This window comes from Heliconius melpomene, chromosome 6 (assembly GCF_056956725.1).
Source record: "Heliconius melpomene rosina isolate 202511_hmr_F chromosome 6, ASM5695672v1, whole genome shotgun sequence".
NCBI lineage: Eukaryota > Metazoa > Arthropoda > Insecta > Lepidoptera > Nymphalidae > Heliconius > Heliconius melpomene.
Window position 1 is genome coordinate 2,693,790 of NC_140394.1, and position 26,536 is coordinate 2,720,325.

The window sequence follows — 26,536 nt, forward strand, 5'->3', positions numbered from 1 at the left end:
GATTTATCTCACATAGGCTTAATTTTTTTCCGTTCTGTGTTTTCCGCCCGCATTCGAGAATTTTAATGGTGATGACAGATGAACAAAAATGTAACCCTGTAAATATTCCGGGTTTTTTAATGAAGTATGGAACTCTAAAAAATAGCACATTTATTGTTACTCGCTCTTATTATATTAGAATACCACAATATTTCATGGCCACAAGAAATTGTCATTCAAAATAATAATTTAAATATTCATAGAAATTGAAAGAAATAAAGAAAACACTAGCAACTTTATTCCAGCATTATCAATAGTAAATCCCAACGTTGTCACAGACGTGAATCAGTAACTGTAGATCGATACGACTCTCTGCTTTACGAGCCCCCGAGGACCACTAGCTGCATTTTATATCGCACGCTACAGCGCTTCATGCAAAACGAACTCCCTTCTGAGGATACTCGATAATATTGATATCTTTCTAGTGGAACTATTCTACGTGTAACAGACGTACTCTCCATTCTATAATAACACATATTATGTCACAGAATTTTATTTATATTGTAAACTTTCGTTTGGGACTTTAGGAAATAAATTGTAAAATCCAGTTTTAGAAGAAATTTCAGGAAATCCTATGCCAAATTTCAACTAGCTAAGTCCATTAGTTGTGTCGCTTTGCCTGTCACTCACTTACGAAATAGCCTATATTTATATATAGAGGCAGAGAGTAGATCGTAGATTACCTTTTACAATTGCAAAATTTCTTTCAGTTCAGCATTTTAGATATTTTATACAGTTACAGAGTTGTTGACCCAGCTGTGCTGCTGAATAGATGACCCAGTAATGCTTCTGTTAATATTTCCGCTCTTATTTACTACAGTTTAAACCAATTTCTCGAGTAAAAGGTATGTATTAAAAATTATTTTGGGTTCTAAAGCATTGAAGTAAGGAAATTGCAATTGATAAATTAAACTCGTTTATCTTATATTATTTAGAAAGTTATTGATATTTTACTATGTTTTTAAAAAATACTCTAGTATTTTCCATTTTAGTATATTACTTACCTATTGGCCGTCACTCTCTAAACTTATCTCTAACCTTTTTGATAAAGATTAATTTCTTCAAATAGAAATCTAGTCCACTGCTACCATATGTAGTCGTAGGTATGTAGTTTTGACTACATACCAACTAAGGCAGCGATTCCTTCAATATTAATATTAACTGTTATGATCTCGTTATCATATAACGCAGTTATGGTTACGGTTGCTGTTGATAACCACATTTAAATTCTGGCACAGTCCTCTCCTTGCTGTCTCAATTTCATATAAACAGGAACTAAATACATTATACAAAGTAAATTGCCATTTCTAAATATACACAATAAGATTGACTAACAATTACTAAAATCTCTTTTTTAACATAGTTCAAGTTTTAGTCTTTTTGTAAAGTATTATTTTTAAAAATGCTATTTTGTCTATAATTTGAATCATCAATGTTGAGGTTAGTAAGAATTTGATGGAAAGTGGGTAACGGAAGTATCTTAATGGGAACGGAGTGTGTTAACACTAGGTTCCATTTCCAGATTCCATTCACTTTTTTTTAGTTAAAAAAGGAGTGTAATATATTGCAGTTGCAATAAGGTGGTGCATTAAGGTACATAATGAACTATATGAAATTGACCTACAATTTATATACTTCACATTTAAAATATTTTCACAAATCAATTTCAAAGTTACTCAATTACATTATACCAAAGATGGTAATTATACGTTGAAGGGGGGGTAGCCAGTGCTGCGAGGCGGAGAGGCGAGACCTCTCTGATATTTCAGAAACAAAGGCGGTCAATTAAGTGGCGGTGCTAGTCTAATTTGAGGATCGATACCGCTCAGATTACTTCCAGTTGCTTTAGCTCGCTATACTACTTGAAATGGTTTAAATTACGGAGTTTTCAAAAATATGTAATTGGGACCAGTCGTGGTGCAGACACAACCTTGCGATTGTAAATGCGATAAGTGGTGGGTTCGATCCCCATACGAGAAAATGAAATAAAAATCAATAAAAAAAAAAGAAATGTAAATAGCTGAAGCTGTAAAAGTAAAGTAAAAATTATGAACAATATTTTAGAATTTAGACTTGGACTTTCCTTTGACTGTAAACGCGACGGATGTGGGTTCGATCCTCGCTCGAAGAATTGAAATATAAATTTAGATTTCGGTGTGCGGTGTTGAGTTCCGCCACTCAACACGCAATGCCTCCAGAATTCGGCGGAAATTGTAGTGCTGTGAGGTACTCCTCATACGTTGTACATACTTTATTTTTCTTTATAGTTATTTTTAACTTTAAACTAAAACACACTTATCCTGTTAAGCTATGACTTAATTAATCAATAAATATTTCAACCTTGTATTCAAAATACAGTGTCCTCGATACATAGCTTTGATATACAATCGTTTTAGTACGCTTATTAAATAGTTACGAAGAGCGCTAATATTTTATGAGCTCGTGCTAGTATTCCGGATACTGACCGACAAGCTACACAATTAATATCGTATAGGTGGACCACATGACCTTTTTGTTTCACCCTCCTTATGCTATCCTCGCATTTAGCAGTAGGCAGAGATAATCTAGTGTAAATTTACTCTGTTCTCCATTATTCCCCATATATTTGGCGTTGTGAGTGGCGCAACTTACTGGGAAATTAAAATTATTTTATCATTTATGTAACATTTTTTTTTGAGTGGATATCGAACTCACTACCGTTAAATATATGTAATACGTACTATATCTACTTGCAGTATTTAATTTTATTATCATACATTTTCTGTACTAAGTTGGATATGCAGATTGAAAACTTGGTGATAAGAGGTTTCCTCTGTACACTCATTACTCGTAGCCCGTAAGTGATGGAATCTAATGTCGCTAATTGTTTATCCGTACTGGAGAGAAAATTTATGTTATTAAATTAATATAATCTTAAATTAATTTGAATTCACGACCATTGATTCCGATTACCTACACAAGGAAAATATAATAAGTACTTTCATTCTTCACTCTCTGTTTAACAAAATTCAGTTCTTTTGTTGTATATACTTTTCGATCCAGCTGTGTTGCCGTGGTGTAAATTCAACTTAGTTCTCGTACTAACTTAGTTGTTAGTTTCTCGGCTTTACGCTGTATCCCGCACACATCAGGGTAGGCAGAGGGAACCTAGTGATAAGACACTTCGTTCCCCATTTTCTGCTGAATTCTGGAGGCTTTGCGTGTTGAGTGGCAGAACTCAACGCCGCACGCAAAGTTTCTCATTTAACAATAATTATCACAAAAATACGAAATAGCTATTTTCCGTAGTAAATTACAAAGCAATTGCAGCCATACATCCACTATACAGTTAAAACAATAATTATTAGGAGCAAGTGTCACAGCGGATACCCAAGATCCTCTTTCACGCCTAACGCTTCTCTCCAAAGTAAATATCGTTGCCCAGAATTTCCCTTTAGGGCTATCAATTACTTAGTTGTCACGAAGAGGGAGGGAGGCATTCAATTTGTGAGGGAAAGATATTTCTTTTGGTTTTCGAATAATCATTATCATATGTTTTGTGGCGGTCGTTGGGTTTGGTCATTGTAGATAAGGGACTAGGTACATTTGATTACAGAATAAAGTATATAAAACATATAGTATTAAAAATTATTCTTTTTGGTTCTATTACATTAATAAAGGCCTCTAATAATATTTTTTCTTATATATCTTCCAAGTAGAGACATCGGTCCTTCACGATTCTTAATTCTGCGAAGTCTGGACTCGTAAGATAAAATTCGCACATGATCTCTAAAGGATTTGAAAGGCAAAGAACGTTCATCGTAATAAAATAATAAAAATATATAATATTTATTTTAGAAAACTTATATAAATTTTACGAAATAGTAGCACGTTTTGAATTCGAGCTCGTAAGAAGGGATATCTTCAGCCACAAACGAAAATATTTTTTACGAACAGTGGCCCTTTGAAAAGAGACATTAGTGTGGAATAATACTTAAAAAAAATAATATCAGTGTATTCACTACAAAATAAATATGATTTATGCTTCAAGAGTATAAAAAAAATTAAGTGAAATATCACTATTTTTCAACTATGTGTACTTTTAAAGTTAAAGTAAACAAATAATATATTTCTAAAATTTTTATATTCTCTCATTTCCATAATTAATTAATATTCGATTTCCATATAACAATTTTATTTCATCACAAAACAAAACAAAATAAACAAGTCACTATAAGGAAAAATCTACTTAAGATTTATAATTTATGTCTAAGGATGCCATATCCTTAGTTGGCATTGAACTTGGAGGTGTGTCTTGGCTGCAGGCGTCCAAGGCCGCATAGCATTGTACCCACATCGATTTATCGAACGGCGCGCGCCGCCTGCCTCCCCCCCACCCCCCATCGCGGTATCTACCCACCTACCTACCGCTTTTTTCTTTTCGTAAGATTCTATTAGCTTACTTTGTAAATGTTTCTTTTTGAGGACATCCTTTTAAGGAGGGTAGTTTTTGTCTTTTTTAGTTTTGGTGTCTCTTTTTGTGTATATATATTAAAATTTTTGTATATATATTATAATTCTTTATTTATTTATGTGCTGTTATTTTTCTTTTAATAAAATTGATTTATATATTTATTCATATTGAGATTATCTGATGTATATTTACGCATTTTTTAAAATGACACTAAATTCTTCACTTTTCACCAATCTTTAAATCTGATTAATATAAAAAGAAAATATTTCAAATAGAAACACATCACCAAACAGAAATCGAACCCACACTTATCACATAAACATTCACTCACTTTCCATTTACAAGAAGTCATTGTATAATAACTATAGCGATTAAAATTCACAGACAAACTCTCCCTATATGGACAGAGTTGCCTGGCAAGTTTAGGATGGGCCAAATTCCAAGGATCCGTAGGGCCTAAATCTCGTTACAACACACGATAGTATGCATACAGATGCTCTAAGTTAATTTACAGAAGACAGTCCCCCCGGGAGAGCTGATCTCGAACGCTGTTTTGATATACTTTCCTTGCATGAACTGAATTTGTTATGGCTAAGAGAATTTTTAATGCCATGCTTTAATATTTCTAATGGTGGATATACTCGTACATATGTTAGTAGTTTGTACGTACGAACCTTTCTTCGGGAGGAGTTTAAGATGTATAATCAAAAATTCTAGTGTTACCGTTCCCGTTCCTGTTACGTAGGATATTTAAAAAAATCTCTCTTGCACTGCCTAACTTACCTAAATGTGAAATTTATTGTTCCTTTGTTTAGTAGTTTCGTCTGTATATTGTCTGTCAGTTAATAGGAAGAGGACGTAAGGGGAGAGAATTATTTATATGATAATTTGCGGCGGCGGAAAGTGGAGAGAACGGAGTGTACAGTAATGTGTGAACACTATGTTCACTCTGCCTAACCTGTGGTTATTACCGGAAGGAGCGTGAAGCTACAATTGTTTTACGGGGATAATAAATTTTCATTTTCAACATGCAATCAACGCTCTCGTTAAGCTTCATTATTTTACGACTCATTAACTTCTTAGATTGTTATTAAATTGTAGCAATTTTCTAAAGTAGTCGAGTTAATACCAGAGCGAGGAAATTAATACATAAAATATTTCATTTCGCGAAGTGGGAATCGAATCTACATCCATCGCGTCTACATCCACACTCTTGTGCCTCTTTAATTTAACGAATTTTCTTTAAAGTATCTTCTAGGTACCTACACTTTAAAATAAAATGTTTTCAAATATGATCTAGATGGCGTGTCTATTATGTAGGAATGCAATCACCTCTGCCTGTACACTTCAGCACGCTTTGATACGTTTCCTTTTGGAATAGAAACTGCACTTAAAGCACTATGTTACGTACTCATTTTAAATATGTTTAGGTAAAGAACTTCACTTCAATTTGTAATGGAATCACGTCTTCCAATTATTTTATATATATAGTCTTGAGAGTATTTAAGATTATTTTATTTGAAAAATATTTTTAAACCGAGTTCGTTCGATACAGTAGTATAAGCTTAGTATAAATATATCTTTGCGTTATAAGATGTGGCGTCTAACTTTAAACGCGACGGTTGCAGCTTCGATTCCAATTTGTGGAAATATTGAGAGTTTGGACGGTTTCCAAAAGGCGTAGGGTCAAATCCTTCTAAGTTCAAATTCTTCCTCTTTTTCCAGAAAATATTTTTCTTTCTTAAGTTAGAATAACACTAAAAAATGTAAAAAAAGTACTCTTCAGTTGTCATTAATCCTCTTAAAATATAAAAACAAAAATCTACCAACATTCACATTCAAACGATAAACAGTTTAACCTTTCAGAACACCCTGTATTAGGTGTTGCAACAATTCAATATTCATTCGACTCTATATCGAATTCTGGAACAATGTAATGTCTCCCCGGTGAACGATTCGGACGTCCGATGAAATAATGATTGCCCGCTGGCTTTAGGTCCAACTCCGAACTGGCTATCACATACATATTAATAGATACCGATCGGCAATCTGTTGAATGCGAGGAAGATTTGCTAGACGAAAAATGTTCTTTTAAAGAATAGTATTTTATTACACTTTTAGATTTTGGCGGCGACTTCGTCTGCCTGGACAAATGAAAGTGACTAACAGTTGTGTATGATATATGATACACTAGCGACCCAAATGTGGCTTCGCCCGCTTAAACTTTTTGTTAAATTGTAGCAAATTAAATAAAATTGTAACTATTGTTACAATTTGTAACAAATTCGTAGTTATTGTTATACTGTTATATGTTTCTTATATTACTGCAAAATTTATCTTAATCCGTTCGTCCATCAGTTGATCAAAGTCATCTAAATTCGTTCATTAGTTTTTGTGTGAAAGTTGAACAAACATAACAAAATTTATATTTTCTTATAAATATATCGGATTTTATTTACGTAATGCAAATATACTTAGCTAATAAAAATAATAGTTTAGCTAAAATTTATCTTCTGAATTATTTATTCTCATTACAATGTAAAATATTACAGACTATTATAATATTCTAAATAAATTCTAAATTATAAAAATAATACCTAAGTCTATTAGCTATTTTACCAGAATTTTCTGTGTAACCCAAACATCAATTTAACCTATTGCTACTAAAGAAATGAATTCGGAGTCGGGCGATTTCATTGTGATTGATTTACCATTTCGCCGCCAATAAAACTCGTTCGATTTCAACCCATCTAATGGATCCGCGTAAAGGTTCCACCAACTATCTATCTCTGTTCAACGCTAATAGAAACAGAGGGGTATTAAATTGTAATGATTCATACATTAAAATACACTTAAGTTATAATTTACTTGGTTAAATCTCTATATAAGGACAAGTGTGTGTCCGTAGACGCGACGGTTGGATTCGATTCCCGCTCGGGGGAATCAAATATTTAATATTTTCATTGTCTCGTTCTGATAACAAGTTGGGGCGTTGAGTTCCGCCACTCAACCTGCAATGCCTCAAGAAATTGGCAGAAAATGGGGAACGGAATGAGGAGTGTATTTCTAGGTTCCTACTGCCTACTTACGTATGTGCGTGATGCGGTGTCAAGCTACAAAAAGTATCAAACTTAGTAATAAATTATATGATATAAAATTTATTACTAAGCATACATCACGTAAGATAAAATGAAAACCGTGAGAGACCAAGACATACTTATATAAGTACGAATATTATACAACATCATTATACGTTGAAGTACGTACACGTAAGGCTTTTCAGGTCCATTTAAGGCAAATAAACAAATTTGGCACGCGAAAATGTTTCAAGTGAATATGCTAACATGCCTTTCCTTTTGTTTCAGGAATGTGAACGCGCGAAACAGAATTGTAGTAAAATAGAAATGTGTTTTAACAAATACTTAATAAAGTTGGCGGACTACTTCCGATTACATACGTCTCGTTAAGAAAGTGAAGAAAGAAGAAATCGAAATGAGTTGCAAAGTTGTAGTTACGAAATTACTTTTGTGTTTTTGTTGTGTTTCGGGAGTATGGGGACGATCGTGGGCGAACCATCACGACACCACGACGTCGACGACGCAGACTACACCCACAACTAGTTCTACACCAAAGAATTTTCACAATGACCCACTCATCGTTGAAACAAAGAGTGGTCTAGTCAAGGGCTATGCCAAGACGGTGATGGGCCGCGAAGTACATATTTTTACTGGCATACCCTTTGCTAAACCTCCTCTAGGGCCATTGAGATTCCGAAAACCAGTGCCCATTGATCCCTGGCATGGTGTCCTTGAAGCTACCGCTATGCCTAATAGTTGTTATCAAGAAAGATATGAATATTTCCCCGGATTTGAGGGTGAGGAAATGTGGAATCCTAATACTAACATATCAGAAGATTGCCTATATTTGAACATATGGGTGCCACAACATTTACGAGTTCGTCATCATCAAGACAAACCTCTCGCGGAAAGGCCGAAAGTGCCTATACTAGTATGGATTTACGGAGGAGGGTATATGAGTGGAACCGCGACACTTGACCTGTATAAAGCAGATATAATGGCTTCATCAAGTGATGTTATAGTAGCATCGATGCAGTATAGGGTTGGAGCTTTCGGGTTTTTGTATTTAAATAAATATTTCTCACCTGGAAGCGAAGAAGCTCCTGGAAATATGGGCTTGTGGGATCAGCAATTAGCAATACGTTGGATTAAAGACAATGCACGTGCTTTTGGTGGGGATCCTGAATTGATAACTCTATTTGGCGAATCAGCAGGTGGAGGGAGTGTAAGCTTGCATATGCTATCACCTGAAATGAAAGGATTATTTAAAAGAGGAATATTACAGTCAGGTACTCTCAATGCCCCTTGGAGTTGGATGACAGGAGAGAGAGCACAAGACATAGGCAAAGTTCTCGTCGATGACTGCAACTGTAACAGCAGTCTCTTAGCTGCTGATCCAAGCCTAGTGATGGATTGCATGCGTGGAGTTGACGCTAAGACAATTTCTGTCCAGCAGTGGAATTCTTATACTGGTATTTTAGGATTTCCATCGGCTCCAACCGTTGATGGTATATTTTTACCAAAAGATCCAGACACAATGATGAAAGAAGGACATTTTCACAATGAAGAAGTTTTACTCGGAAGCAATCAAGATGAAGGTATGTTTGTTATAATATTTTTTAATAATTTCTAATATTATCAAGAATGTGGTAGAATTTTCAACATACTGAAATTGACACTTTTACAAATATCAGACTTAAAAAATGAAAAATACTATTCTTAATTTAGAAGCTGCATAATAAAATATAGTAAAACTTTCAGTTAAAATAACCTCTTAACTTGTCTCTTAACATTACGAACGTTTATTTTAATTGCTGATTACCTTAAGAGCAAACACACTCACAGAAAAGTTCTCAGAGTACAGACAGCAGCAAAAGAAAGAGATTTATTCATCTAACAAATGAGCGGTATAAATCTTAGCTTCTTGTAGAGTAAGAGGCGACGTGACTAAGTGGCTCGTTGCTATCGTATCAGTGTTACAATCAAAACAAATTATTACGGTCTGTGGCTTTGCCTCAGTTTCAGTAATAATAATTCTTTTGAAAATTAATAAAAAAATTGTAATTTGACTGCTTTTTTTCAACTTTTTGTCAAAATCACTATAAAATATTAAAATTTTTGGAATAAAAGCTTTTTAAGTTAATTATTTATATTTCGCAAAAAAATTCTACTCACTATTAACCATTAAACATACAGGCATATATTTTATAATTTCGTTATTCAAGTTCATCTAATTAATTTAAAATGCAGCCTCATTGTACGAGTTTACATTATACTCGAGGACTGTCCAGAAATGTTTGCTCTTAGTACTATGTCTGTATATATAAACAAAATGAAGAGCTATTTTTCATAGTACATTATAATATGAGGGTAGCCGCAAATTCTCAAGATTTTTGTTTACACTACAGTATTTATCCCGTGAAAAATAGGTATATCGTCGAGTAAACGAACAATATCTCGTAAACGACGAAGCGGGGTGGAATATCTCATTGTTTGGTTTTTATTTGTTATGTACGGTATCAACAATACTTTTAGTATCAAAGAGGAATAAAGAATTAATTTTACATTTTTAAATTTAAATTAATACAAAAATACATTTAATATACGAATTATTATTGAAAACGTTATTATTATTGGAGTATTTCCTTATTATTATTCCATTTTACATTTAATTGTTCAAGCTATTGTTATAGAATATAATTGGTCTTATTAAAAAAATCTTTGATTATAGCATTGTTTCAATCATTTGCATCATACACATATGATTGCATGTTACTGCAATGCAATGTAAATAAAATTTTACTCGACTTTGAAATAAGATTTAAACATTTAAGTACTAACAAGTGCCGACTAAGTTACACATTTTATTTCATATATATTTTTTTCAAGTCAAGTAAAATCTTAGTTACATTAAAAATAAAAAAAATCAAATTCAAACTTGTCATAACCTCTATCACCTTGTTTTTATCATAAAGCGTGACATATCAATATCGGGCATAGAGTTCGAGGTCGTCTGCATACACGCCTAGGGGGTAGGGGGCAAGACCACGCGTGCGCAATACCACGTAAACAGAATTTCACGTCGCCGTACTACCAAGTACTACAGACTCGCCCACGTAGCTAGGTTGCAGGGTGGATATCCCCCTGGGTACCCCCCCGGGTGGGGACAGGGTTGCCAGGCGCTCGGGACTCCTTATTGTCTTATTTTCATAAGTTTTACTAGACTTTGCGATGGAAATTGTCTTTTTAAGTTGTTATTAGATGCAGTAATAACAAATGGTAATAACATAGTTCTAAAGAAAATAATAATTTACTATCACATTTTATTTATTTAATTTTACTAGATATTTGATTGTTTTCATGGTTTATAGCGGGTCACTTACTTTCTTTCCGTTTATACTATTTTTTTTCAATACTTAGTTGTAGACAGATAACTAATTGAACTTTAATCGATATAGGCACATCCCTACGCTTGTCCTATATATCTATTCGTAAGAGCAATTTCTACGAAACGTCGGCCGGCATCCACCTTGCTCTACAATTGTTATCCTTTAGAAAATAATATTGGTATTTATCGAACCCTTTGCTTTACAATGGATCATTGTATCATACGTTTTAATACAAATATCCGGCGATACGTCCTCGTCTGCCATATTCTGACAGTCAATTACGATTTCCGTCGATAGTAATCTATTATTAAAGGGTTTATGGGAATGGTTTCGGTAGAAACTCATTAAAATAGCATATAGTCGGCATAGTTGTGGGTTCGATTTCCATTTATGATAATAGTTAATTTGACTCAGGAATGGAACTGATTCGTTCTGGTAATAAGGCAAAACGCAGCGTTGAATGCCACAATTCAACACGAAATGTCTTGCGGAATGTGGAGAGAGGAGTGTCTTATCATTAGGTTTCTTCTGCCTATCCTGCTGTATGCGGGAACCAGCGTAAAGCTGAACAAAAAGATTAGTTTTCCATCGTTATATTACCTAAATATAATTTATCATCTAGATAAAATAATATATATCTTACGTTTAAACTTTCATCTTAGAAATTAGATAGTATTTTTCCTTAATTAGTTATTTACGTGTTTTAGTGTAACAGTTTGGACGATCCAAATTAGTCTTTGTTAGATATTTGTTCATTATTTCGTTAAGATTGATTACTTAAACCTGATTTCCACTGCGAAAGAGAAATGAAGAAATTAAAGATAATAGGTTTAGATTTCCACCAGTAAAACGTTATGTATTTTGAAATTTTATTAAAAAAAAAAGTAACGACTTGGCTTCGCTCCCTAGAACTCAGAGAGTACATTTCGACTCTTTCTGCTCCCGCGGTTCTCTCCATCCCGACGTCTCTCTTACGGATAGGGATCGAACCTACAACCAATGCGTTTACAATCAGACGCTATTCCACTGCACCAGTGGCCTGTAGTTTTTTTGATAAAATTATTATACACATACATAAATGCTAGCATTAACTAACCAAAACATTGATTCCACTAATTGATTGAGCTATTTTCCGAGAAAGTAATATATCACAATATATTATTCTTATACAAAGTTACTTATTAATTAATTGTTCTTTTGTAACAAAATATTCTTTTAAAAGCTCTAGACGTTTTGCTAAGTTTTCCAAAATCAAAATAAATGACTAAAATCTAGATATTTTTTTTTACTGAGTAATGGATGGAATGTTTGTTAAATGTTAGTACCGGTGAAAATATCGGAGTAAAAAATTTTCAACATGCTTTCGGCATTGAATGCCTAGTGAAGCCTAGTAGCCTTTGATCTGTAACGAACCAACAGAAACTGGGGTAAAACTATAAAGCTGATATAATCCCATACATATATCTTGATCTATGCAATTAAAATGTTGAAAGTTAATTAAGAATAAGGTTCTATCTAATTGTTTCTTCAGAAAATACTTTAAAATATTTCAACTCTTCCAAAAATGTTTTAAGATCTACTATTTTTTATTAAATATATTCTAGTGAGCAGTTATTCTGTTCTCCGTCGGCCATCAATCTTAGATACTAAATGGAATGTTCAAAGGCGTCAATTTGAAAAACATACCTATACTTATATTTTTTATATAAAAAATAATCTTACGGTTTACAACTGTAAAAGCTATTTCATTACTTCTAGCTTTAAACCATGACACATTAGAATAAAATAATATATTAGAAAAGCACGTTTCAGCGCACCAAGCGATGCCAAGCATGTTTTAATGAAGACACTTATGGTGCTCGTTCAGCACCGCTTGTGCTATGATAATATAAACAGTGACCTTCGCGTTATGTATGTGAAAAAATTAGTAATTAAAATTTAGTTCCGTATTAATAAAAAAAATATGTATTTATTGGAGGTCATGGCGCAGGGCTCTAGCGTGCGTCTATAAACGCTACAGGGTTCGATTTCCACTCGAGGAAATGAAATATTTAATATTTTCTTTTCTTCACTCTGGTAATGCCTCCAGAATTTTGGGGAATGGGGAATGGAAGTGTCTTAAAAAGAACGGCGTTTCTTAATACTAGGTTCCCAGGTTCTCTTTGCCTCGTATTTAATGAAGCGTCACGGCACCGTGTGAACCGCTCTTACACCGGTCTTACTGTAAGTGTGATGGTTGTGGATTCGATTCTCAGGGATAATAAACTCAACACGCAATATCTCGTGCGGGGATTAAAATGGCTAACAAAGTATCTTAACAATGGATTCATAATGAAATCATTGTTTTAATTCCACATGTAATTTCATTTAATAAAACTTAGCAACATTGTATCGTAATATCGCAAAAAGCGTAGATTAATATCCAAGTTTCATTTAAATGGCCGCGATCAACATGCCTTTTAGTATTTATATGTAAAATTTTCAGTAAAACATTTGAAAATGTACGTAATGGAAAACAAACGAGACACGCAATGTCATTTTCAAGATACAATTTTCATATTCAAATTGAATTTTCTTGGTCTTTATTTACTTTAGGTACGGATATACCTATATATATGGCTTCCAGTTTTTAACTTTAAATTTCTATTTGGTTGTCTATTTTTAATGTTTTTTTAATTTCACATTGTACCCCAGGGTAGGCAGAGGGAATCTGGGAACCTGGTGTTGAGACTCCTATATTGAATTTATTATTATTATCGATTTATTTTCATTTCTCTTCATTAAAAGACAAAGCCCGGCGTTAAGTTACGCCACTCAACTCATATTGTCTTGAAAAAGGCACACGCGGAAAATAGTAAACGGAGTGTCTTAACACCATTTTCCCTCTGCCTACCCTGCTAAGCGGGCTATAGCGTGAAGCTGCTATGTAAATCTTTCTATAAAATACAAAAAACACTGCATTATAATAAAGATTTAATTAATCTTATCTTTAAAACTAATTAGCTCATCATAAACTTTAACACTCTACTCATTTAAATACCTACAGCAGGAACTTTTACAACTTGAGGAGGTCATAAGAGAATAATTGGTTTGGAAATGTTTCAACGTTTCCTATTTGCTAACAAGGCTTGTTATCAACTTTAGTTGTGTTACTCAGAGACATAGTTTAAAGGTTAAAGGTTGCTTTTACTTTTTTTTCAGCTACACGCTGTTTCCCGCACATAGCGGGATAGGCAGAGGGAATTCGGGAACTTAGTGCTTTCCCATTAAGATATTTCCGCTTTCTTTTTCCCGATGAATCTCGGAGGCTTTGGTGCTTGTGGGTTCGAAAGCTAATCAGTGAAATGAATTATTGTCATTTGTAACAAAGTCTAATATTAAGTCTCATTTCACGATGCAGTGTCTTGACTCTATGTTTTCTCTGACCTTACTTTATATAGGACACAACGTGAAAAAAGGGAAATAGACACACAGAGCCTCACTAAAACAATAATATTACAATATCAAATTTCTCTACTTATATTTCAATTTCTAAAATATATATCTAAGAAGAACTGTATAAAATATTTTATTAGATATGAGGTTATCCAATAAAATATTTCATGGTATTGTATAAGATATGATACCTATAACTTGTTATTTACTTTCAGGAACATATTTTCTGCTTTACGACTTCCTCGACTATTTCGAAAAGGATGGTCCGAGTTTTCTACAGAGAGAAAAGTTCTTGGAGATTATTGACACAATTTTCAAGGAGTTCTCGAAAATCAAGAGGGAAGCCATCGTGTTTCAGGTAAATTACCTACTGTAATATTGATTTCACATTTAATTTTATTAAAAATCTTACATGGTGTACGTCTTACGTGGTGGGTTCGATCCCCACTCGGACATTTTTATTTCCCGCTTTGTACTATTTTATCGTCCACATCAAAAAAGAGGAGACAGTGTCAATTCACTTTACTTCAGTCTCGAATTCAAGCAGAGAATAGAGAAGAAGTTTTGGAATTCGTCATTTATATGCTTAATTTACAAAATTGGTTTTTCATTTATCAGTTTATCTTGTTATTTATTATTAACAATATTGTTAAGACTGCGCTACGATTTTTATCTTATTTATTTAAGTCAATAAATATTTATTAAAAAAAGAACAGATAATAAAAAAATAAAAAAAATCATTGATTATCATAATTTATGACAATTGGTTCGTCTAGGACGTCTCAAAGACATTTGCTCTTAAGGCGCGGTGTTTCTTATATAAGTTGAAAACATAGGCCTGGCCGCAGGCGTCAGGTGCCTGGCTAGATCCGTTTTCAATTATAAATTGTTACCTTCTTCATATTACTATCAGGTATTATAGATCCATTGTATTTATATTTCTTTAGGTACGTACGTTGTTACGTGTACGGCCTTGTAAGATTGTTTCATTGATATTATGTATTATTTATGATAGTTTGTTCATATTCTTTTATATTTCTGAGTCTTCCAGTTCTTTATTTAGTATAGAAGCAAAGCGTAGCGTTGAGTTCCGTCACTCAGCACGTAATGCCTCCGCCTCCGTTATTCGGTGGAGAGTGGGTGGGGTCCCCAGGTTCCCTCTGCCTACCTTCCTATATGGGGAAATAGTGTGACGCTAAAAAAATACTTTTTAAGACTAAAATAGAAATGATTTAAAACTTATAATGAAAAAAAAAGATAATGAAAACTGACAATCATTTTATAATTACATTGCGGTTTCAATGTAATTATCTGGAAGGACCCTTCCTAAAAGTTAATTATTACGTTATTAGCTTTTCAATAATTAAAGGCACGTAACTTCTCCAAGTTGGAAAGCAAAAGGGATTATAAAGTTCGTTAGGTATACGTATATATTATGATTTTTGTTATATGTTATAAATAACATATTATGTGAGGATTTAGATATAAATACTAAACAAGTTAAATTTATATTAGTTTATTTAATTTAATTGTGAGTTCTTTTAAAATATTTGGTAAAAGAAAACACATATTTATATGTTGTATGTATCCTGAACATAGCACCCGGTTGATATACCTAGGATTGATGGAGAACGGAGTGTCTTAATAATAGTGTTCCATCGAAATCTAGCTGAAAACAAATTCATTTTTATTTTAAACCGAATTTTATCCGAATAAATTTGTCATTATACTAAAAATTAACAAAACATAATAAAATACCATAGAAAAGGATAAAAGATAAAGATTTAAAAATATATTATTATAAAAGAAAATATCTACAAGTATATAACAGATTAAATTGAATTACTCGCATTAATGATACACGAGTAGGTATCATTTTCCATCAGAGTTGGCAATTTAAAATGGGAAGTCGTTATTCGATTCACGGAATGAGTTAACTCTACAGGGACATTACCACCATATATATGTATGAGAGGAAAGTTAAAATATGAACGTATAATATCGATATAAGAGATTATAAGAATAGAATATTAGAATAATTAGATTGCTTATATTTTTTTAGTTATAAATGTTGAAGCTGTTATTGGGTGTGCGACTGTAAACGAAACGGTCGTAGGTTCGATTTTAACTCGGTTGAATAATAATAAATTATAATACTTTATATTTTAATTTCCTCGCTCTGGTAGCGAGGCGTATCGCGGCGTTGAATTCCGCCACTCAACACTTAATGCTTCAAGAATTCGGTGGAATACGGAGTGTCTTAACACTATGTTCCCTCTGCCTATACTGATGTGAAGCTGATTTAATTTAATTTTGACTTTCATCATACACATTAAACATTTCTATTTATTATTTCTTTTAGTATACAGACTGGGAGGAAATAACCGACGGCTACTTGAACCAGAAGATGATCGCTGACGTCGTCGGCGATTACTTCTTCGTGTGCCCCACCAACTACTTTGCGGAGATTCTGGCCGATTCTGGAGTGAATGTGTACTACTATTACTTTACACATGTAAGTACAATTGTTTTTTTTAAAGCATGTCGATATTTTATTAAAAATGTTTAGTAGATTTTATTAGGACGATGAAAAATGTCTGCGTTTTCATCCATTTTCTTATATTTTATTTGTATATGCAAAACATAGTATTTTGTTACATTTACAAAAAAAGAAGTACCTATCTTCGTATTTAAAACGCCGTAATTTCAGTTTTTATAAGAAAATATATTTTTTGTCTTAAAACCTCTGGATATTCTAAGCTAACACCAACCGCAAAGAGAAGTGTAGGTAATTGCGTTATTATAATAACACATTTTTACCTCAAATCATCTTATTTCATCTCACGATCCCACGTAATATAGCTGTCAGCCGCAAAGGCGTCAAGAAGCCGTCGGAGTTATATTTTTTTATCATTTTAGCGGCACTGGTGACCCCAAACTGTGCGTCGAATTCAATAAATCTTATAGAATGTGTACATTTCTACCTATATGTACGAATGTGTATATTATATGGACAAGTGAAAATTATATTTAATTGTATATAAGTATTTATCATAATTATTAATAATTATTTTAGTTTTTTGTAAATAATATTGTAAAAGCCCCAATTTGTGTAAGACTAAAATGATACTAAATATCCATAGATAAAGAGCCACACCAAAATGTTCATGGCTTAACCAGAGTTTGAATCTGAGACTGCTGTAGATAACTATACCATAAACTAAATGATATGAATCAGCTTTATGCTGGATACACAGCACACAGCAAGGTAGGCAGAGGGAATCTCGTTCGACATTCCGTTCCCCACTTTTCAAATTCTGGAGGCATTTCGAGTTGCGAGGTGAAAATCAACGCCGCTCTTTTTGCTTCGACACCAGACCGAAGAAATGAAATTATAAATTTAAATAAATATTTTTTTTCTTTTCTCGAGTGGGGATCGAACCCATAACCAGCCGATTTTGCAGCATACTTTGTGCCTCTGCGTCACGACCGATAACTAAATTATATAAAAATCAATTAAGAAATACTACAATTTACATACTATTTAATTACTTACCTATCTAATACTAATATTACAACTTAGCCTTGAGTTAAATAAATATTATAATAAAAAAAAAGCATTAAATACTTAACGTGACCATAAAAATACTTGTAAAAAAAATGTTAAAGAATTTTCCGTCTACAACCTCTCCAGAGAGACCGGTCTGAGTTAACGCGCTAATTTAGCTAACGAACCAAATGTTAGGGCTCTCGTAAAGAGGCTTCGTTTAGTTTTTGAAATGCTGGGACATTTGGTAGCGAGAGGTGAATGGAAAATGGTTGTAATGTATTTGATTTGTAGGAAATTGATTATATTTCTTTATATTTTCTTATATTTGGAGAATTATATTAAGTTATTATTGACGCATATAAAGTAGGAGAATAGAAAACTAGTGTTGAGACACTGTGATTACTATTTTTCATTTATTTTGGAGATATTACATTTTAGATGGTGAAACTAAACGCCGCCTTTTGTCTACCAGAGCGAGGAAATTTAAATAATTTAAATACTATAATTTTCCTATTAGCAAAGTGGGGAACGAAAGTGATTTAATGGCATCAGAGTGTCTTAACACTATATTCCCAAGTTCCCTCTACCTACTCTCTATAAAAAAATCTCTATGTAAGAATCTATCCTTTACCCTTCATCAGCCAAACGCTACTTTAATCAATTGACCTAAATTGGAAAAATAACATAACCCATACTTAGAAACTTAAAAAACAAATGAGTTCCACAAAATCTAATAACGTAATTGAAACCTTTAAATTGAAAAATGAAATGGTAAAATCTTCTACAGTTGTGTAATCTACCATTGATGGATTTATACTGACATGAGGTACTACATACAAGGTAAGTCAAGTAGTGAACATAGTGTGCCGGATCTCGCCACGAATTAGTACCAGGAACTTTGTAGGTTGAAGAATGCCTTCTGCAGGCACGCGATGCAATGTCGGCGAATGAAAAATGCGTTTGCATCATCATGTGGAAAGCTTAAAATGTAGTAGTGGGTTTAAAAACTGGTCAAGTGCGAGTCTGGATTGAGGGTTCCGTACCGGTTCGGTTCGGTTCTTTATTTATGGCGCTTCGAGCGTGTCAGTTGAGCACTATTCACTTCGCCAATGTCACGAGGTTCCGTACCAATTTCAGGTTTGTAGGTCAATCGGAAGTACAACTTATAAAAGTTGGTAAACTCAAGTTTGCAGGTGTATGCACTTATTATTTATGAAATTAACTATAATTTTAAGTTTGTAATACTTTTTATAGTAATTTAAATATAAATTTCCGTTTTAATGATAAGCTGATAAGTGTTTTTGTTTTGTGTATATTACAAGTTCTCACTTCTTGCCAAATTTCATGACTGTAGGTCTAAGGGAAATACTCTATAGGTTTTGATTTCACAGTAAATAAACATAAAGATTACGGGCGTATGCACTCATTTTATATGAAAGTACAAATATAACTATAAATAAGTATAACGTGTCCAATTCAGTCCAGTGTGAGGCCAGTAGTGACGTTTGTACCCCAATGACTTCAGAGTTAGGCTATGTGCGGGATACAGCGTGAAGCATACATGCTCCAAAATATTTTTTTTTTATTAATAATTAAACACTTCCTCTAAAAAAGAAAACAGCACAGAAATTACCGTTACGTATTTTTTACATTTTTCAAAATCAGTACATTCCCATTTAAAAAAGTTTAAGCCAGTGTAAATATGAATTTAACATGCATGCTGATGAGGATAGGATATCCTCCCCCGCGGGAGATATTTTCTCAAATAAAAATGTAAATACGTTCGCGCTTTTGTTAAATGAATTTGTTTCCTTTTTTTTTTCATATAAAATGTTCGTGTATTGAACCAAAAGTTGTGTGGGTTTTATCAGTTATTGTAATAATCTGTTTCTTTTTGAATTTAAGCTAAACGTTTCATAGCCATTAAGTTGTGCTAAATAAAAATAAAAAGTGTCACTCTTATAGTGGGTATATGAAAAATAAAATTAAAACTCGATTTTTATAACATGCATTTTCCCTATCTATCTCTTACCGTAGTTCCTTCTTAGTATATTTTCCATACAAGGTGATAATTATGAAGTAGTCAGTGCCAACTGGCAACACCATAATCAACAGAAAAGAAGATTCAATAACAGTCATTAAATAAAATATTAAGAAATATACATTTTAAACTTTTTTATGGAAAAGACAATTCAAACGCGCGCACTGGCTGGTGGTAAATGATCACCGCCGCCTGCAACCTCGCGTAGCACCGAAAGGGCAAAATATGTTCTAGAAAAACATATTATTTTCTTTTTAATATTCGCATATTATCCAAGATCGTCCAGAATAGGAAAAGAGACGAGTTACGAGACAATGCGTTTTTGATCGCAGAGTTTAACACCGTACGTTGTCTAACCAAAGGAAAAAAAAATATATAACAGCTCTTCACACTTACATAACTAAAGCCTGAAACTGAAACTCAGTTATAAAACAGAGAGCAATATCAATATCAATTAAGCCATTTTCTTTATCTAAAAGGTAAATAACAAGAATATTATGTACTTCGCGAGTCGAGAGAGGCTACGAGCACTCTATTAAAAACAAGGCCAAGAAGGCAGAAGCAGGTTAAATCAAGATGTTTCCCCTCTTGAAAGCATTTTAATAATTAAAACTATAGTAACAAAGTATACCGTTGAATTGTCAGCTCCAGCTCCGAGAAAATGAGAACGTCTGCAGAGAAATTTATAAAGTAAACACTTCAACAAAATACAAAGCGAGGTATTGTACTATTATGTATTATGTGTTTATATGGGAAAAGACATTTGTACTACATTTTTTTATAGGAATCTTTATATGATTTTTTCAAATTTTATGGTCATTTAATTCTAGTATTGATGTTTGTGATAAATATACTTAAGTTATTTTTTATTTTCATAAAAAAATATGTCCTATGACCGACCGCAATGACCAGTGTCTGTTCTCTTTTTTTTAGGGTTTTGTAAAAAAGTTAGAAACGGAACCCTTATTATGAAGTAATAACTTTCAATATAAGTAAAGAAAAAATCCAAAAACAGAAAAAATATAAGTATTTCATAAAAAAAAAATACAAACTTTTGTATATTTGTAATTGATTTTAAACAAAATGAGTGCAAACTTAAGTTTGTCTATTATTATACTTCCCGTTGACCTACAATCCTGAAATTGGTTACCAACTTAATAAAGTAGAATATAGTAGCTTCTAAATATTAAATAAAAAGGCTTCAATATCACACAAATCGAATCGCTCAAACTTGTAAAGTCGACTACAAAAGGCCTGATGTTTTTTAAGCGGCTGGATAGACTTTTTTGAAACGTGCCCTAGAACAGTTTTGATCGAGCTACCTTTGAAACTGAATTGATTTATTCATTTAAAACATAAACTATGCAGCGTTAAGTTACTTTTGTACTATGAATAAAAAATCTTTTTCTTTTATCAATAAAAAATGTATATTTTAGAACACTTATTATATTTAGTTAAAGTTACCGCTTATGTTTCTCTCGCATATTGGTGGATGGATAAAAACTAGTGCAGAGACTCTCTGCTTTTCACCCAAACTAAAGGCGTGCTAAGGGGCAGAGTTCAAAATTCTTTACAGAAAAATAATTGAACTTGAGCTTTTCATATTTTTATTATCAAAGACATTTACTAGTTTATAAAGCTGTTACTGGGACTCTATCTGGAGCAATTTAATTCAATCTTGGAAATAAGATTCGGATAAATGTTTTTTTTTTAATTTCACACTGTACTCCGCAGTACAAAGATAGACTTAGGAACCTAGTGTTATGACACTCTGTTCCCATTAAGACACTTATTCACTCATTCGGCAAGGAGCTTGCCGAATTCTCGAGGATTTGTGTCGCATAATTCACCATCACGCTTTGTCTTGTTACCAGAGCGAGAAAATTAAAATATTTAATATTTTATTCCCACGGGTGGAATCGACCCAAACCTGTCGCGTGCTGTGCTACGACGACCTCAACGGGACGCATTGAAATAAATATTATTCGCATTTATATAGCAAAATGAATAGAGCAAATTTAGTGATAGTGTCTCATATGCAACAAAACTAGTCGTCGACTTTATATGCTTGAATTTTAAGATGTAAAATAAAAAATCTTTTTTTTCTTTTCCAGTAGGAATTACGGTAAATGGGTAACGGAGTTTCTTAACGATAGGTTCCCTCTGCTTACCCTGTTGTGTGTGAGCACTGTGACGTTAAAAATATATGAATATTAATGCGGTTTAGTTCTTGAAATAACATTAAATGATTAAAAGCATAAAAGTGGCCTTTGTGGCCTATACTATATTTGTACTTATGGGAATGTGCGTCACAATTGCAATTCAAACGATGTCCACACATTGTTAGCAGATTCACCCAGGAGTATTCTCATCCTTTTGTAGAGCAATCAAGTAAGTCTTGGACCTAGATTGAACGTACTCGACCTATTTTCGATTTGTAAAATATTGGTTTATTTGAAGGTGATTTTTAATAATCATTATTATTATTCTGTAAAAAAGTTTCGGTTTTAAATATCGTTAAAAGTATTGCTAATACTATTTTTAAATATAAATGTATAAAACCATTATTAATTAAATATTTTATTTTAAAAAATATCGGTAGTATTATTATTAAAAATAAAGTGCTGCGCTGAATTCCACCATTTATCGCACATTATTTGCTTTCGGAAACATTAGAACATTTTATCAAATCACCTGAGACACCAAACACCGACACCAAAGCGAAGAAATGGAAATATAAACATAAATAAATATTTCACCTCTTTCGAGTGGGGATCGAACCCACAATCGTCGTGTTACAGTCACACCCTTGTGCCGCTGCGCCAGGACGGCCCCAATCAACTCAACTTTGAACTGGGATTAGATATAAATATAAACTCATTTAAATCCAAACTTAAAAAACATTTGCTTAAAAGTGAACGTAATTAGACATAGCTTTAATCAGTGTTTCTAGTATATATAATATATATGTATATATGTATGTAGGTATGGGTATATATTATGTATGTATTATATATGTATGTATATGTATATATAGTCGATTTAATAGTATATATAATCATATATTTATAACTTGTATATATATATGTGTGTATGTATATATATTGTAGTATGTATTATGTATATAATGTGTTAGTTAATATATATATTTTTCTGATATTTTAATATTTTTTTTTTGATTGCACTGTGTTGTTATTCCGCTGTTTGGCACTCATCCACTTCCATAGGTTGGCTGGAAGAGATTTCTTTCAGAAATAAGCCCGCCATTGTAAACATATCTTTTTAACTGTTTTGTTACTTTTTTCTTACATGTGCAATAAAGAATATATATATAAATTACCCATATACATGTTCGAAGTAAACTATCCGCAAATTGTAAAAGCTGACCGTAACTCCGGGCACGTTCTATTAAAATATGTTGTATGAAATAATGAAGATAATAATTAAGTCTAGTCGTGTTTTAGATACAAATAACCTTGCCTAGCTTTTGTATGATAAGTACCTACACACAGAGTTTCCATTTGAGGCCAGTCATGGCGCAGCATGTGCTCAAAGTGTGCCTGTAAAAGCGACTGGTTGTGTGTTCGATCTCCGTCCAGAATTCCGCGGAAAGTGAGGAACGGAGTGTCGTAACTCTAGGTTCCTTCCGCCTATCCTGCTGTGTGTGGGATACAGCGTGAAGCTGATTATTTTTTTTAATTTTTACAAGGATTCCATTTTTTTGATGCTATATTTTGTATATATTGTAACTCTTTGACTTTTGATATGAACACCGTTTTTTTAGCTATATATCTCATGTGGCTAAGTAGTTAGAGGGAACCCAAGTGCTAAATAACTTTTTAGCAGCACGCTGTCTTGCATATAGCAGGCTAGGCAGAGGGAACCTGTGAGTTAAAATACTCTATTCCCATTAAGACACTTCCATACCCACTTTAAAAGAATACTCAACATTAAAGATTCACGATTCATTTCTAAAAAAAACACATACAAACTAAAAACTAATATAGAACTTCTCTTGGGATCCAGTTTAAAAATCCAATAGTACCTAAATAGACTTGATTGTATAAATCTGAAGTGTAATTGAATAAATATTGATAGAAATTGAAGCTTATACAGACTTTGTTAACAATCTCTAAATCTGCAGTTATTTGATATCTGAGTTATCATTTCCATGGCATAATGGAAAAATCAGATCTAATGTGACAGGATCTAGGTTCGATTCCCACTCGAGGAACTGAAATATTTAACATCTTCATATCTATGCCTTCAGAATGCGGCAAAGTGGGGAACGTAACTATCTTATTGAGAACAGAGTGTCTTAACACTAGGTTCCCAGGTTCCCTCTGCCAACCCTGCTGTGTGCGAGATACACCGTGAAGCCATAATATGTGAACGAACTAGCCTTCAATTATTATAATATGTTATTTAGCGTTACTATACACGTTAAACAATATGTTAATAGCTCTATTTGTCAAAGTAATAGCATTAGCTAGTTAAATAGTAAAATTTGAAATAGTATATTTGAATACTGTAAGTGATAAAATGCATTTACAAAGCAATAATAGATTAATTTTGTTTTCTTCTTCTTCTAACTATTTTGTTAGAAGCCGTCGCGGCCGTCGCGTCGTGGCGATGATTGTGAGTTCGATCCCCACTCGGAGATGAATTATTATTTATCTTTGGTACCAAGGCAAAGGCGCGGTGTTAAGTTCCGCCACTCTCTACGCAATGCCTTGAAAAGTTGAAGGTATGGAAACAGAGTCTCTTAACACTAGGTTCCCTAAATCAAAGACAGGTAGGTACATGAATACCTACTTCATAAAAAAAATCGTATTAAATCATGATTATTTAAAATAGTGAAAGTGTATATACTAACTTCAATATAAATAGCTATTTTAAATAAAAAATTGAAAGCAAATTAAAAAACCTATGAAATACGGATAAAAGAAGAGCTGCCCCTACATTTTAGTTTTCCGTAAAGGCAAATTAAAAGCTATTCTAAGCAAGGAGAATTTTACATTTTTAGGTTCCAGTTTTCTGTATAGATATTCTCCGCTTTGTAAAATTTCTAAATATTTTCTGGATATTCCAAAATATAAAGCATTTAGTAATATTAAAAAGATTTTGCAGTGCTGTGTATACGAGTAACCCAGTCAAAGTATGAAAAGCCTTCGCTAACGTTGTTTACTCCGGGGAGGTCTCTCAAGTAATATTTAAAGACCCGGTATTCGAGCTATGCTTAAAATTTTTAGTAAAACATATGTATATAAGTTTCATATTATTTTTAAATGTTAAATTATAATTTCTATTGTCGATAACAATTTCTAGTCACTTACTTAGTCTTTAGATTATCTTACTTGAAGACGACTTCTGGTATAAAACAACTAGTGTTCTTCAATTAATACCTAATTTAAAATCTATTGCATTATATTTTGTGATATTTCTGTATTTGTTTCTATATTGGAAAGAAAAATTGGAGAAAATAGACGATGAATTATGCATCTAGATGCTAGAAGCTTTCTCTATACAGAACATCTTAAAGAAGGAAATCGGCTTACAAACAAACAAGTGTTTTCTAACAAACTGTAATTGATTTCAAGTAAAATAGAATAACAAAGTATTTCGGCAATTTTTTTGGTATAATTTATAATGTCTAGAAAATTTAAATATACGTAGTGTGCTACAAACCGGTATAACAGTTTTTTTTGGAATATATGTATTTTTGAATTTAGCACTGTCTTGTAGATGACAGGGTAGTTTCCAATTTTCCTCTGAGATTATTTACGAGACTTTACGAATTAAGTGGACGAACGCTACGCTACATAAAATTTAATCCCCTGAGAAGAAATCGAACCCATAAACGTGTTCCAATAAGACGCCGCTGCTATATGGCCTCAAAATCGTTTAATACAGAAATATTAGCTTCAGTATAGAATCAAACCTACAATGTTTCCCTTGACTAACGAGTGCACTTAACATATTTATTTAATTCATTATAATCATATATTTGACACACCTTCTGTTTCTTATTACAAAGAAAAATTGCTAAAATTTTTAAAAAAATATTTTCCACAATTATAATTCATTTTTTTGTGAAAACGAGAACATTTTTCACTTAAGCTTAAACGGTCGACCTAAATATGAATGAATGGGATAAATGGTTGCAATAAATCAGGAAGGTAACAGAGCCAAATTGCCGACTCACGATTCGACAAAACGCTAACAGAATGCTTCTAAGTAGGTCACTCCTCACTCCTCACTCCTCATCATTGACCCCGAATCTTCTAATAAGTTTACCGAATTGGTAAATAAATGGGGGCTGATAACACGTTTAGAAAATGTTAAAATTCCAGCAATTTTTTTCTGTAAATAAGGTTTCGTGGAAATATATTTGAGAAATTGAATTCTCAAATAATTTATTTAGTACGGAATGTATAATAAATGAGATGATTAATCACTTGTTGTTTGAATTTTTTTCAGTTTTATTTTGTATTTCGCATAAAAGAGCAGGCTAAGGAAAGCTAGTGTTAATACACTTCGTTCCCCATTTTC

At 32.8% G+C, this 26,536-nt stretch overlaps 1 protein-coding gene across 1 annotated transcript in view; it reads left to right on the top strand.

The window, feature by feature from the left end:
- LOC146538070 (acetylcholinesterase-like) overlaps positions 1 to 26,536 on the top strand; it is a 54,327-nt gene that overhangs the window by 16,301 nt on the left and 11,490 nt on the right. The window contains exons 2-4 of the mRNA XM_085187424.1: positions 7,858 to 9,167; positions 14,609 to 14,751; positions 16,756 to 16,908. Of these exons, the coding sequence (XP_085043550.1) occupies positions 7,985 to 9,167; positions 14,609 to 14,751; positions 16,756 to 16,908 (1,479 nt within the window). The 5' untranslated portion in view covers positions 7,858 to 7,984. The remainder of the gene's footprint in view (positions 1 to 7,857; positions 9,168 to 14,608; positions 14,752 to 16,755; positions 16,909 to 26,536) is intronic.